The sequence below is a fragment of the Tetrao urogallus genome (assembly GCF_951394365.1).
Source record: "Tetrao urogallus genome assembly, chromosome: Z".
Classification (NCBI taxonomy): domain Eukaryota; kingdom Metazoa; phylum Chordata; class Aves; order Galliformes; family Phasianidae; genus Tetrao; species Tetrao urogallus.
In genome coordinates, this window is record NC_136816.1 from 18469932 (window position 1) to 18485528 (window position 15597).

Sequence of the window (15597 nt, forward strand, 5' to 3'; positions counted from 1 at the left end):
AGTAGCTTTGTGCCCAGTTCACTGCAGTATACAATGTCAAACAGGAGGACATTGCTGGGCTGCACACTTTCTACTAAACAAGGAAATATCTCCCACTCACCTGGGCCTGGAGGGAGCACTGCTGACCTCCTGAAGCTCCTGGAAGCACTCTGCAGCAGGTTCACCACTCAGCAGATAGCAGGTACAAAGCCAGGTGTTATGACTGCTGCTCAGGTCCTGCACTGAAGGCCTGACATGAACCTAAGACATGCTTCAGCCTACATCCTTTGCTAAGATAATATCTCAGAAGCTGCCTGAACTGCAACACTTTTAAGTATTTAACAAGCCCACAGAGCAGGGTTTTGAGAGTCTTTTTGATCAACTAGGTAGTCAGCAATCTTTTATCATTAGCTTAGTTTCTCAGAACCCACACAGCCAAATGCCATCCAAATCTCACCATTAGGATGGCAGTTAGAAAAGCATCAGGTACATTTTCTGCAATTTGGTTATAACTGAACAACTCCGCGAAATAAGAAATAGAACATGGTCCTTAAGTAATTTGAAAATAAAAGCAAATAACTGACTTTACAAATACTACAGCAAACAACAGACTCTCTTCAGAATAGCCTGTGTCCTATTTTACAGCCCCGCAAACATAGAACATGCCTCACATAATGACCACTTACTGAAAAGACAAGATCCTTCTGCACAGAGGATCCACATTTTTTTCATTGCAGTCTGGGGGCATTCCAACTACAACAGTATTAAAGACTGTTCATAGGCCCTGAACAGATCTGCTTGGGTCCCTCACTGTGACTGGAAGCACACTTTTCGGCCAGGACAAAGGAACAATGCCAAAAAACAAGCAAGTTCTGAAAAACCTGTGGAAGTTCTCAGATTAACCAACCACCAGCAAACTCTGCTCATGCAGGCTCCATTAATTCTTTCTATGCTTTGTCCTCACCTTCTGGGGAAGGCTGGATAGAAACAGTGGGATGGCAGACACGGGGTAGATACCATCCTCAGTCGTGAATGTGGTGATCACAGAACCACACTATCATGATCACAGCATCACAATATCATGCCTCATCTGTGTCCCACCTGGGGTCATGCATGGGAGAAATGTTGACAAACCAGGCAGGGCCATGGGAGGTCCCTGTAGTGGTGGGGCAGGACTGGGAACACTGCCCCACTAAGAAGGGCAGTGGGGCCACAGCTGGTTCAGCATGGGGCTGACATAGCTTTGGGTTCCTAACCCATGGCTTATGGGAGGGCTTCAAGGAGGGGGGGAAGGTGTTTATAGCAGTGTGTGTCGGGAGTTAACGGACATCATGTGCAGTGACAGGGGTCAGACAGAATAAAAGGAAAGGCTTTTTCCACATGAGGGCAGTCAGGAGTGGGGCTTGTTGGCCAGAGAGGCTGTGCCATCTCTGCCCTCAGAGGTCTTCAAGACCTGACCAAAGAAAGATCTCAGCAACCTAACAAGACCTCAGAGTGGGCCATGGTTTTAGCAGGTCAGACTAGGCACCTCTCAAGGTCCCTTCCAACCTGAATTATCCCCTGGTCCTGTTACGTGAATGACCTTGAGTCAATATTCTTGATTTCTCAAACCCTGCTTCCCTTGATCCCAAATTCCTTGACTAGCAGCTGCCTGAGCAAGAACACAGCTCCAGCCTCAAGCATATTATCTGCTTTCTCTGTCTTACAATGACAACATCATAGAATTGTTTGAATTGAAAGGAACCCTTACAGATCATCTAGTCCAACTCCTCTGCAGTGAACAGGGACACTTATACTAGATCGGGTGCTCAGAGCCCCATCCAGACTGACCTTGATGACCCATGGTGGGACATCCACCACCTCCTTAGGTCTTAACTCCTTTTATTTTCTTCCCAAATCTCTCTGCTCCTTATTATAAATGTTTCTGATAATAATCTCTGTATCTCTGTTTTTCATCAGTGTCCAGCCAGCAGCCAGCTCCAAGACTGATTTAGAGTGATTTACAGTCTTTCCCAAGGTGTGTTCTTTATTTTCCATAAAGCGATGAGTCTTTCACATAGAAGTACTGTGAAAGTGGAAGAGCAGGCCTCAAGTACTTGGAAACATGCTGGCAGATCTTGCAAATGGAAAAGAGCAAGGACCAGAACAAAATGTGGTATTTGCTGTTCAGAGTTTCAAATATCTAATTTCTAATGTACTCCTAATAATGGTGCACAAAGAGATTTTTGTAAAAACATTTTACAGTCCACAATATCTTCTACAGAACCAGGAGGAAAAAAAAAAAAAAAAAAAAAAAAAAAAGAAAAAACAAGCAGGAGTAAGCAACAGAATAAGTTACGGGAGGTTACACAGCCATCATGAATGAATAGTCAAAGCTACGACACCAATTTATCAAACTGGCACTGAAATAACAACACATACATCTTACCATAAATGCAGTGTAGGAGGAGAAGTAGACAATAAAATAATGCAATGCTTTGCACTATGGTAGTGTAAGCTGAAGATCTCCATCCATTTTACAAACACACAGTTTAGCTTCCCAGCCTGGAGGGCAAATAATTAATAGCTCTGTCGTCCTTCATGCCACTGAGTCACTGCAAAAAGCTGAGAGGCTGAACTGCACCCCAGTGCAAACACCAAGCTCTGCTCACACAGAGTGAAGCAAGCCTGCTTTGCTGTCATGGTAGTGCCGACCTGGCACCCAGCTCAGCGCTTCGAGCTAAACAAAATCTATGCCTAAACCTCACTGCTCCTCCCTGGGGGCAGGACCTGGCCATAAGTGACCTATCCTGTACCTGTGCCTGTATCTCTGGCACACGTGGCCCAGGCTGGGTCCCACCAAACTTGACATGCATGTTCCGAAGCCCAAAAGAAGTACTCATGGAAACTGTGATAAATTTTGATTTGGACAATTAAGAAGAAGGTGTCTAATAAAGCCTGAGGACAAAACTGATACCCAGAGTCTCAAAACACGTCTCACTGACAATACTTCATGCTTAGCAACTGTAGCACAGTCCCATCAGATCCTGGCTGTGCTATTAACTGTGGCTGTCAGACCGACTCGCCAGCAGTGACTGATTTAGATGTCAAACGTCGCCAAGTGACTCAGAAATCTCTCTCCTGGTGTTGCAGAAATCCACATGCAACCCAGCAGTCAGATGTGGCCAAAGAGTCCTACACTGATCAGCAATGAACTCACAGGCAGACATCCCAACCTCAATCCAAAGGGACTATTAGCTGTGATCAGTTGTATGCTTTGGGATTCACATCCTTTATGAAGGCTGCTGGTAGGCCAGCCACTTCTTAGCCATTCCAACAAATTATTTAATGCAAGACATATAAGATATGATGGAGTATTTATGGAGTCTTATGTGTTATTACAGACGTAACAACTTTGTTATGTGTTTTCTGACAGTTTTTCCGAAGAGAGTTGAATTTGAATGTGCAGGATATGCCAATAATCTTATTCTGTGGTGTGTGTGTGTGCTCTCCTCTTACTGAGCATGTGCCACAGTGCAAAGTGCTAAACATCCCTACGACAAACTGTGCTAACTCGGAGTGACACTGAAACCCAGGAGGTTATGAATAATAAATAACAAATGGAGGAGCATGATGGTAGTGGAACTTCCAGCCTTGCATACTGAACATGGTTTTGGAAACCAGAAAGTGCTTCTGGGGAGGAACAGGCAAGGAAAGATTTGGAAAAGGTCAACAGGAGCAAGTTGCCCCAGAGGAGAAACAAAAATATGCAGCAGAATTATTAATTACCTTATTAAACTTGCCCACTAGCAGTCTCTCACCACACGCAGCTGTCAGGAACGCTAACCAAGATCAGCCTCCTGCTGCAAATACAAGGCAAAGAAATGTCTCTTCCGTAGATCATAGAATCGTGGAATCACAGAATGGCCCATGTTGGAAAGGATCTAAAAGCCCATCCAGCTCCATCCCACTGCCATGAGCAGGATTACCATCCACCAGACCAGGCTGCCCAGGGCCCCAGCTAACCTGGTCTTGAGTCCCTTCAGGGATAGTTCACCCACAGGATGACATTCAAGATAACGAAGACCAAAAAGCTGAAAGCGTAGGAACTAGTGAAGGACTGCACTGGAGAAGCCCACCTGGCCCTGACAGCTACCAAAGTGCCGGGCAGGCAGCTGTGCACAAGAAGGAAATGAGCTGAACCCTGTCAAGGGCTTGCTTTTCCTTCCCTAGCTATTGCCCATGGAGGGCTGAGTAATACGGTGATGCATGAGGTTGAGATCCCTTCTTAAATTTTGTCCCATTCATGTTAAGTGGATGTTCCTTCTATTTATAATAGCTAATCCTTTTCTGAAGCCCTCTAAACTCCTGACAGTAACAATGAAATTATACAAATCACAACCTATTTCCTTCACAGATAAGCACCCTTATGCTATGTGTCAGGAAGCAAGGTACTCTACCCACTCCATGCACAAGGTCGTTATGTACTTCCTTCCCAGGAGCTACAGCTCCTTTCCCTGCACACCCACACAGGCACTGCATCCCTGGATCCCTCAGAACTGGCAGCTGGACTCGGTCTGTGTGTGTGTGCTTCTCAAGGCAACGTTTAGAGTGTAACAAAGATCTCAGGAGGCAGCATTATCTCCTCCTCTCGGCCCCAAGGGACATCACATCCCTTTGGGACACTGGATACCTCGAGACAGTGCCACTGGAGACGGCAGGGCCACCGAGAGAAGGGCCCAGAGAAGCCCACGGGGAAGAGTGGCTCCGGGAGCAAAGCCCCGCGTTCGCGGCTGCCTCGATGGGGCGCAGGAGGTCTCCACGCTAGGCGAGCAGGTGTGGGGCCCTGGGGGACACAGAATGTCGGATCACGGCCAGTAGCTCCCCTCGCAAACAGGTGCACTGCCCCTATTGGAAAGCGGAGAGAGCGGCTTAGAAATCGTTTGCTCTCCCTCGCTTGCTCCCCTGAATGCTAATCAGCGGCGCCGGCTAAAAATACCCAGCAAGGAGCTGGAGTGTGGCAGAGGGGGAAAATGGGGGAGCGGGAAGCTGCGGCTTCCCGGAAGGAGAACGAATGGGTGAGGAAGAGTCCTCCATAACCCCCTCCGCAGCCCTTGTCTCGGTCCCTTCTCTCCCGGCTAAAGTCCCAGCGGGAGGCGATGCCCAAACGCCGCGGCCGGAAAGGGAGCGATGCTCTCTCCTCTCCGCACCTACAGCGCTTTCCACCTGCCCGGACGAGGCGCCTCGAGGGTGCCGTCCCGGCTGCCGCCCCCGAGCAGCAGCGGTCCCGCCCGGGCCGGTCGGCCGAGCGCAAATAAAGGGAGGCAAGCGGGAGGGGGTGGGGGGGAGGCTGCGGCGGGCAGCACGGTGCGGGGTATTCGGTCCGCCGCCGCCACACTGCAGCGCGGTCACAGGGGGGCATCGCCGGCCGTGGGTCTACTGCAGGAGCAAGCGAGAAAAATAAATACATAGCTAAATGCACGGATAAGTAAATAAAAATATATTAATTCAAATTAAAACATTTTTACTGGAGATAGATAGCAGGAGGATGAGTCCTCCGCGCAGGGCTGAGCCCCCGCCGCCCGCGTACCCCTCATCGTGAGCCCCGATTCGAGAAGTGCACAGCCAGTCCGGCTGAGGGTCGCCCACCCCACCGCCCCCCCGCCGGGCCGTCGGGCCGCCCCCCTCCGGCAGCCGCGGCTCCCATCCATAATTAATCGCCTCCCCGCAGCCGCCGCGATAAGAGAGGGCGGGCGGGGACGAGGAGGCGGCGGCGGCCGGGAGGCGGGGGGGAGAGCGTGTGCGCTCGCCGCGCCTCGCTCACTGCGGCCGGCGGCTGCCTGCCGTGCGGAGCCGAGCGGAGCCGAGCCGCCCCGTCGGGGAGCGCCGCGCCCGCATGGCCGCGCCGCGCCGCGCCGCCGCCGCCGCCGCGGGGCCAGGGGGGGCCGCGGGAGGAGGATGAGGCGGGCGGCGGGGCGGCGGCGGCGGCGGCGGCGCGGAGGATGAAGTGGAGCGTGCGGGGAGCCTGCGCCGCGCTCTCCAGCTGCCTCCTGCTCGCCTGCGCCCTCAGCGCCGCCGCCGTGGGCCTGAAGTGCTTCTCGCTGGGCTCCGAGCTGAAGGGAGAGCCCTTCCGTCTGGGCACCGCCGCTGGCGCCTTCTACTCGGGGCTGCTGCTGGCCGCCGGCCTCTCGCTGCTCGCCGCCGCGCTACTCTGCTGCCGCCCGCCCGACGAGGCGCCCGCGGCCCCGGCCCCGGCCCCGGCCCCGGCTCCAGCCCCCGACCCCGGCGGCGGCGCCGGCCCCGGCTCCGGCTCCGGCTCCGGCTCCGGCTCCGGCCCCGGCTCCGGCTCCGGCTCCTGCCCCGGCTCTGGCGCCGGCCCCAGCCCCTGTCCCGGTGGGAGCGAAGCTGCGGCAGCCGCGCCGTCGGGGCCGGGGGAGAAGGCGTCGCCCGGGGGGCGGCAGAACTTCCTGCTGCTGGGGGTGCTGGTGTTCATGCTGGGCGTGCTGAGCGCTTTCGCCGGCGCCGTCATCGACGGCGACACCGTGTCGCTGGTGGAGAGGAAGTACTCGCACTACTGCCTGCTGCAGCCCGGCGGCGCGGCCCGCCCGCGGAGCGGTCCCGCGGTCCCCGACGGCTCGGCGGCGGCGCTCCGCTGCCAGAAGCTGCGGGACTACCAGCGCGGCTTGGTGCTCTCCACCGTCTTCAACGCGCTGGAGTGCCTGCTGGGCCTGCTCAACCTGCTCCTCGTCAAGAACTACAAGGCCTCGCAGCAGCGCGGGCGCCGGCGGCGGCGGCGGAGAGCGGCTCCGGCGGCGGCGGCCCCGGCGGGCGGGCGGCGGCGGCGGCGGAGGGGCGGCGGCGGCGGGCGGCGGGCGCCTAGCCACAGCCAGGGCTCGCTCTTCTCGGGCGGCGAGTCCGAGCTCAGCCCCGGTGACTGCCCCTTCCAAGCCGTCTCCTACATCAACGTGGGCGTCTTCCACGTCTTCGACGAGGCCGGCGTGGAGGTGCACTGCGGCGGGCACCCGTCCGTCGAGCTGCCGGGCTACTCGCCCATGGATCCCGAGCTCAACGTCTCCTACCCGTACTGCTACCCGCTGCCCAGCGAGCAGCCCCCCGCCTACGAGGAGATCTACCCCGGGGAGCCCTGCGCCCACGGCACCTAGCGCCGCGCCCCGACGGCACCGCCAGCGGCTCCGGGGGCAAAGCGCTGCGGGGCTCGGGGCGGCCGCCGGCCTCCGAGTGGACGGCCCCGCGCTGCGCGTCTGTCTCTGCGGAAGCTCTCTCCCCCTGCTCTCCTCTCGCTGTCCCTGCGTCCGTCTGTCCGCCGGCGGCTAGGTTCTCCAAAGGCTGCGCAAGAAATGCCGAAGGGTTGGTTCCTCCCGCCGCCTCTCCTCCGTAGCCAAGTTTAGTTCCCTTGAAGTGATTCATCAGTATCCAGCTTTAGCAGTCCAGAGTTACCCATTTATGATAACCAGCCAGTGTAAGGAAAAGGTGTCATGAAGCTTCTTTACCTCTCAAAAGAGCTAAATTTCTGAACAACGCAGAGACATTCGTGTCACGTTTACTAGAGATGTATTGGGGATCTTTAACGTTTACACTACTCCTCGGGAGAATTGAGTTCTGTTCTAAGATTTAGTGAGTTAAAACATTTGTCAGTCTTGTAAGATGCACATAGAGAAAAACCTGCACTTTGAAAAAGAAACAGGAAAAAAATCAACGTTTTTGTACACTAACGTGCCTGCTTTTGTTGATAACTTCTTACTGTAAAAGCTTTCAGAAGTCTATAGTGAAAATGTTTGGTAAATTCACTGCAGTTTAAAATCGATGATTAGTTCCTTTACTAAAACAGCTAGGATGTTGCTAGGATATGGCAGTTACAAGGGAGTCCAAATGTCATACACATTCCTTTTTGTAAACAGGTTCTGTGTTTTTATGCGAGGCAGGATTTCTTTTCGGTTTACACAGGTGAAGGTTTAATTCTATTTTGTACAACTACATGGTTTACCTTGTAAAGAGTTCCATTTTACCTGTTACGATCCATCAATCTGGTAAGCTTGAATATTAAAGTTTTATTTGAAATATATATATATTGTAAAACAGCCTTAACCGGTGCAGTGGTCACAGTTTTAAAGGAAATAGGAAAAAAAAAAAGAAAAAAAAAAAAGAAGAAAAAAAACCCCCCATCTTGGAAGGCATCTTCCGAATGTGTTTTCAGAGCAGTATTTACTCCTGTTACAGAGATTTAATTTCTTTTTTCCTTTCAAAGAGGCCACTTTAATTCCATAGGAGGGGGGAAATGATAATAATAATAATAGGATTGTGTGCTGTTAACTCCTTCTGAACTTGGAGGTGTGAAAAAGGCAGAAAGAAACTGCTAAATGCTGTTCCTGGATTCTGCCTTGGAATGCCAGAGTCAAGGTGGTGTCAGAAAGTGCCAGCTAAGGAAGTAGGTACCGCATGTTGTCTTTACATCTGTCCAGGACAGGTGAAAGCTTAATTTCATGCTGCACAGAGAACCCAAAAGCAGCTCTCCAGATTGCTTTCAGTTCAGCACCCCCAGGAACCCTATGCTGAAATGGAGCTTTACAAAATGACCTTTCTGTTCCTCCTGTTTGGAGCCTGCTGCATAGCACCCGTGTCTCAGATACCAGAGAGAGAGTTAAGGGAATGCAAAGTTACAGTGTATTTCTGTGGTCCTGGAAAATTGTTCTAAAACCTTTAGTTGCAGAGAGACTGACGTAATTTACAGCCTTAGAATTGGAGAGAGACAATTTCAGCCTAAAAATAACCAAATCCTTCTGCATTGTTTTGTTTTCTAAAGAGTTTTCACTTGCACGCTTTATATAACCTGAAATTCAGAATGCCTTAGAAGTCTTGAAATTGCAGTCTGTGGTCTGCAAAACTCATAGTGACAGCCCTCACCTAGAGAAGACAGAAGCAGCATGCCCAGGCTGCCAGGGGCTGCAGAAATCTAAGGCAGCACCTTTTGGGCAGCAGATTTCCTTGTGCAGAGGGCCAGCCTGGGACATCTGCTCTGGGCATGTCTCATGTTAGCACTGGAGATGGGCTCTATGGTGGCTGTGTGCTGGCTGTATGGTTGGTTGTGTGCTGGCTGAATGGCTGCCTGCGTGCTGGCTGTGTGCTGCCTCTGCAGATCACCTTCTTAACCCCTTGCAGAGAAGTCAGTTAAAAGTCTTTACCTACAATATCAACTGAGGCACAGAATTGAATTGGCAGCATACTGTCTTGCTTATATACCAAAATATCTTGCAAAAACCAAGTTACAAAAGTAGGGAGGTTAAATCCTTACATAGGTCTCTGCACAGATGAGTTTAATAGCACGGCACAGCAACCTGTACTGAGTTAAATAGGAACTGCCCAGCTGCAGAGTGAGTTTGGAAGACAGATCAGCAAGGTGCCTACATACAGATTGAGAAGTGATAGTTGTTGGCTTTAAAAAATAATAAAAAATTGGCTGTTCATGTAAGTTGAATCTTAGTTTTACTTAAGGAATTGATTTTTGACACAAAAAGACAGTATTTTACGCAACTCTTCTAGGAATTGTGGACTAGATAATTCTGAAACTCCAGATGTTCCAAAGATCAGTGCTCAGGGAAATAAATGGAAAGTTGAGAAAGCTACCTATTCTACTCAATTGTTTAATGTGAACAATTTTAATCTATGAATTTTTAAGATTGTTAAATTCATAACTTTCTTTTGTGTGTGCGTGTGCACGCGTGTGTGTATGGGTGTTTGCATTTTATTTGAATCTGTTCAGGATGCCATTGAATTAGAATATTTCTTTGTGGCTCAGTTTCAGTTCCCAGATTTCTATTTTCCCTCATTTAGGTTTTGACCCCTGCACAGGAGCTCAGTTTAGTGGTGGACAGCTTGCCAGAATGATGTCCAAGTCGGGCTCCCACAGAAGCCAGTAGGCATCATTTCTTTTACTTCAGTGGGTCTGGGCATAGATGATACCTAACATCTATTCCAAAGGAATATCGATCTTCTGGCACAATGGGATGCGGCAGAGGCATATTATTTCTCAGTTATTTATTAGTTGTATGGACAGCAGTATTAAGGGAGGTCACTTACGGTATTATACACTTTTTTTTTAAAAAAAAACAGGGAAAAAATAATTGGTAGGCAAATTGACCAAACAAGCCATGTTTTCTTAAAGATGGTATACAAGTGTTTCAGGTACCTGGTGAGTAACTTTTCAGATAAAACACCACACGTATTTATTTCTCACTGAGAAGCTTGTAACTACAGGATTCAAGATGAAGCTTCACGAGCATGATTGCAGTATGGTGAAGCCATTTTTAGCAAACCTGAATCATCACTCTATCTTCTGAGCAATAATGTTAGAGTGTATAAACTGTACTGTGCCAAAATTGAAAATAGGCTGGTGTGGGAAGCATTGGAGCGTAGGTTAATTACCTGAGAGGACTCATCCCATCCCTTTGTTTTCCATTCTCTGTCACATGAGTGTCAAGGCGAATACAAACCCGATCGATTCATGTCACCGGAGGATGCTAATTTCCAGGCTTTTGCCTTAAATAGCAAAAACGGGGAGAACGGAAGAGAGATGTTGTGTGTGTGCTATCAAATCTCCATTTTGCTCAGCTGAAGTAATGACAAGTATGCTTTTTGCCCCACGGCTTGTGTTTTTAATTTGCTCACAGCTTTGCTTACATCTGTTCAAAGGGAGGGGAGAATAGATGCAGCGCTGCTTGTTTGGTAACATGGAGTACTGATTGGGTCACAGGCTGCTCCCAGCCTTCCGGTCCCTCTCACAGGTAGCAGCAGTGAGTCAAGGGATGAAACGGTGGAAAATCAAGTCTGCTGTCTTTGAAGCGACAGGATTTGCCTTCATCTGGAAAAAAAAATGTATTCCCACCAGCCTATTAGCAATTCACATGAATTCTTTTCACACTCCAACATCCTTGCTTAAAACTGTTACTTACATTTTGCATTGTAATTGACAGAATATATGTGAATCTAAAAACAGGAAAAAAATGATGTTAGAGGGAATTCGTATTTTAAGTAGTACAGATATTACTCAAAACTTTGATTTCACTGTAGGACTTCTTTGGTTCACCAAAAAGCGCTATAGTGGCTGGTATAACTTAGGATATATTTCAGACATAATGTTTAATCATCAGAAAAAGTTTATGAATGTTCACATGAGGAGGGCAATCTGTTTCTGCTTTTGGACATAGTACATATGAAAAACTTTTCCTCATTTTGCCATTTAATCCAAGATTGATCCTCAACAAAATGTCAGTAATTGATCTTGTAATTTTAGGATCAATAAAATACATTTTAAAGCACAGCATATCCTATAAGAAAAGCCTAATGCTCTTCATTTAATAATCTCCACTGTCTCAGATTGATGCCTGATATTACGATTGAAACTAGACGTTTGGCTACATTACAAAACACATTTTCCAGGCATTTGCAACTTCTGCAAGTGAAACCCTTGCAAAAAAAATCCCCAGTTTTCCTGTGAAGTCCAGTTAAATATTTCCTGGTGACAGGATGTTCCGTTGTTCTAGATACATTCATCTGGTATTAATCTACATCTGTCAATTTTATGAGATGGCAATCTTTATGTGCACTAACTGTGTTACTGGTCCTTCATTGCAGGCTCCTATCTCCAATTAAAGTGTGTAGAGGTAAGACTGAATTCCTCATGGTTGCTGTCCACTTCTTAAATCTCTTCATTACCTTGCAGTGGCATGTGACTAGTGGTTAGTATACATTCCAGACTCAATAGCACTGATCCAAGAGCAGTTCAGCAGATCAAAGGTGGTGCAGTGCTGTGAGTAAACCTTCCCATCCAGGCTGCAGCAGCTCAGCATTCAGTGTGTTCTGCCCGAAGGGAGGCACTGCCTACACAAAGCAACGGCAGGAGATCTGGGCACCTAAGTTGCACACAGGCCTTTCATATTTCCTTTCTACCACAGTATCAGTGTTGAAACTGTTCCCCTACTTCCTACTCAGTGCACTTCCTACTTAGTGTTTCAGGACCTGCTAAAGTTTTCCCAAAGTTTGCCTATACATCACCTTGACATCATCCCAGATAACCTGAGCTTGAAGATTAAGTCAGTTAAGAAGTCATGACTCTCCCCATAACAACATATTTTCTTGCATCAAGGAAAACAAAACTAAAAATGATGTCCTCATTCTTCCTTCCTTCAGATGCAGCTGCCTCTAATTTCAGTGAGTTTATCCTGAGGTAAGGAGTGGAGATGACATTGCAGACTGCTACTCCTTCACTCAGTGAGATTTAGCTATCTGGAAGACACCCCCCCTACCCTCCCAAGCTTTATGGAAATAATGCTTTTAGTGAAAAATGTATAAAAAAATGTATCTGACTGATCAACTGACCACAAAAAAGTCAATGTCCTGAGCTAAACTATACAGTAGATGTATCCTAATAGCAACATAATCTAACAGAAGTTGCTAGTGCTTCACTTCTGGATTTCTGCTCTTGGCTGGTTTCTACCTAGTGGGGAATTAAGAATTTTGTTTCATGGTCTTGGCAAATGAATCCTTTGTTTCAATACAGTACACAGAGATTAAATATCTCTTAAACAGCATGAGCATTTTCACCAGTTGTTCTCCTCTGTGGCCATTGTTAGCAGAGTATGAAGTGAAGCGTGGGAGGAAGGAAAGCTTATCGTGATCCTCTTAATGGGTTTGGAGGACTAAACGTTCCAAAGCATTCATTTGTTTTATACTGAAACACTGGACTAGGAGACGGAAGAATACCTATAATATCTAAAAGGATTATTCCTAAGAATATATTTTTGGAAACCTAATGCTTGGGTTTAGAGAAGGTTCTTTCAGAAATTTATTTTTCTCCCAGGTTCTACATTTTAAATGAAAGTTCATTTCACTACAGTAATCAGTAAAATCTCCAGGATTTAAATTATTAAATTTTGGGAAAATGAGTAGAGCTATCCTATAAATTAATGCATGCCACTAATCCCTGTAGCAGTTGTACAAGCATTTTGGCACATGAGGGAATGGAACTGTACATGCAAACATCTACATTTTGCCTTTTCCTCACAGCTTTTCCAAGTTGCACTATGGAAAGGAAAGCTCTAGATGAACATATCCATGGGCAACCAGTATTGGATTTGCACAAGCTGCATACAATCTTCGAGCATACATAATGACTGCATTCATGGCTGAAATGAACGCCCTGACAAAGTCCTCCAATAGGCACTCTCAGTGGCCGATCTGAGCAGAGGCCCCTCCTGCTAGCTCTAGGACAAACAACTCCCAGCAACGTGGGAAAAAAAGTCCATCCAGAAGGAGCTCACACTTGTACCAGAAAGCAGAAAGCCACTAACAATGTTGGCTCTCCTGCAGGTTGGGCTAGCTATCTCTTCCCGAGTGAGCTGGAAGCTACCATCATATGTGTTGTGGTTTAACATTGATAGGCTGCTGCTGGGAGTACATAGGTCATCTAAACTACACTACCAGAAAAACACAGGAAATGAGAGGGCTGAAAACCACTAAATCAGTGCAACATTTCTGTTGTATAACAAAGATCTGTGTTCATTCCCAGAGCAGTGCCTCTTGACTTCCTTAGTCAAATGCTGCAGAGGGCGAAAACACTTTTTATGCCATACTGAGCAGTCAAAATCATTAGTAACCAAAATAAGATAGGGAGACAATCTACTGCCTTCTGATTCATCCCATGCTATAAATTGAAAGAGAAGAAGCTCAGATGCAGCTCTTCTGTATCAGCTCATGGTCCAAAAAAAGGATCCAATACAGAAAAGGGAAGGATGCACATTGTCAAGGCTATTCTAAAAAGCACCTAGAGGAAATGCACTTGAAGCTGTTGCTAAGAACTATTGTTTGTCAAGCTTAACAGAACAGAAGGGTGCTTTTTTCAGCATTTTGGAAGCAGTTTGCTGCACAGAACAGCATTTGGCTGGCAGAGAGGCTTCCTTTTCAGTAAGGTCCTTGGAGAACTACCAAAAAATTTTCGGGGACACCATTATCCAGACCTAGGTGGACCGTTACTTTGTGCCTTAAGCTTCATGTTCTTATATACTGTGGACTACGTACAGTCCTGTTTTGCCAGCGGGAATGAGCAGTTGACTCTCGTGACATGCTGCAGCCCTTGTGAAATGCAGTCCTGTGCTCCAGGCTGGGGAAGGCTTATTGCTGTCATGATGCCAACACTCAAGACTTGCTGTAGCTATCTTGGGTGTGTGTGGAGAAGTGCTCCATGGTCACTTTTACAAAAGCAAAATGGCCAAGTCAAGTGGAATGAGGCTGTCTAATTTCCCCTGAACACAGGAATGATCAAGTTGCAGAGAGAGTAAAGTGCTGTCCTGGGTTCATTTTTCATCCTCTGCTCCCTACAGCAAGTTCTGCAAAGGAACGGTGTGCACACAGACTTAGGATGCTGCCTCTGTGCTTAGGGGGAGAGTGCCAATGGCATGCTGAATGAGGCAATAAATAGAAATAAGCAACAAGACATAAGAAAACTTTACCCATGGCCTATGTTTGGCGCACTACAAGAGCTGTATGACACTCTGAGTTGTCCTTCACTGAAGGCTGTGGTAGTTCTTAACTGCTTAAGGTCTGCAAGATCTAGTGCTCTAAGAATGAGCATTCCTGGGAGTCTTCCTTCATGAACTTAGCTCAAAAATCAAAAAGCCACTCTGGCCCTGTTTCAGTAAATGCATCTCTTCATCCAAGCATGAAAATAAGAAGCATCAACAGGACAGAGCTGTTCATTCATTCATAGTTCATTACTTTTTCATCAAGGGCAGCAAAAAGACAAACATTAGTGTTAGCATCTCAGATCCAGAGATTTGCTTCACTGTGAGAGGTTATGAAGCTTGCTGATAAGGAAGCAGCAGAAGGTAATTACACCAAAGGAAAATAGATAGTTCACAATTCTGTTGTCATACTGTTTGTAATGTGTAGCAAGGAGTAACAATGACAGGAATTTCAACTTGTCTTATACATGCAGCTGGAAATGCTTCAGATCTCCAGATGACTATTCAAAAACTACCTTATATATGACTAGACTAGACGTGCAGTCCAGTACCAACTGTGTTCACAGCTGCACACTGGTAGTTTTCAGTTTTGTGTGTGCACAGCCAAAATGAGTGTGCTGGCTGTAGACAGATGCCATCTTCATCAGCCAGGTCACTGCCACTGGTGAGGCAAACTGACCATGCCATTTGTCACTGCAGCAGAGCAGGAGCACACGTGCTGAAGCACCACGTCTCTGCAGCAGCACAGACATTTCCAGCACTTTCTGGCCATATGTGGTAGGTGGAGGGAAATGGAGTGAGAACTGGACATATAACCAGCTGAGTACAGGCGGACCAGTTGAGGAGCAGTAGGTGAAGTTAAAACGCACACAGAGGCACCCCCATCCACAACCTGTCCACGGCATATACCTGGAGAACTTTAGCATGTAGGGACATTGTGGGGGAAAAAATTAACTGCATCAAGCTGGGGAAAAAAAACAAACCTTTCCACTGCAGTAATGTCTTGGTATTTCCAAGAAAAATGTTCATCGTATTACAGAGCAGAATGGAAACCCACAAAAAATTTCCAAGAGAAAGTAATTCAAGCGGAGAAATCCAACACAAT

At 47.7% G+C, this 15597-nt stretch overlaps 1 protein-coding gene across 1 annotated transcript; it reads left to right on the top strand.

Annotated features, from left to right (window-relative positions):
* Positions 1–5960: 5960 nt before the first annotated feature.
* Positions 5961–7121, top strand: TMEM271 (transmembrane protein 271; the record flags this gene model as incomplete). The annotated part of the gene is made up of 1 exon (XM_079548352.1): positions 5961–7121. The coding sequence occupies one exon, from the start codon at positions 5961–5963 to the stop codon at positions 7119–7121; it is 1161 nt and encodes a 386-aa protein (XP_079404478.1).
* Between the last annotated feature and the right edge of the window lie 8476 nt (positions 7122–15597).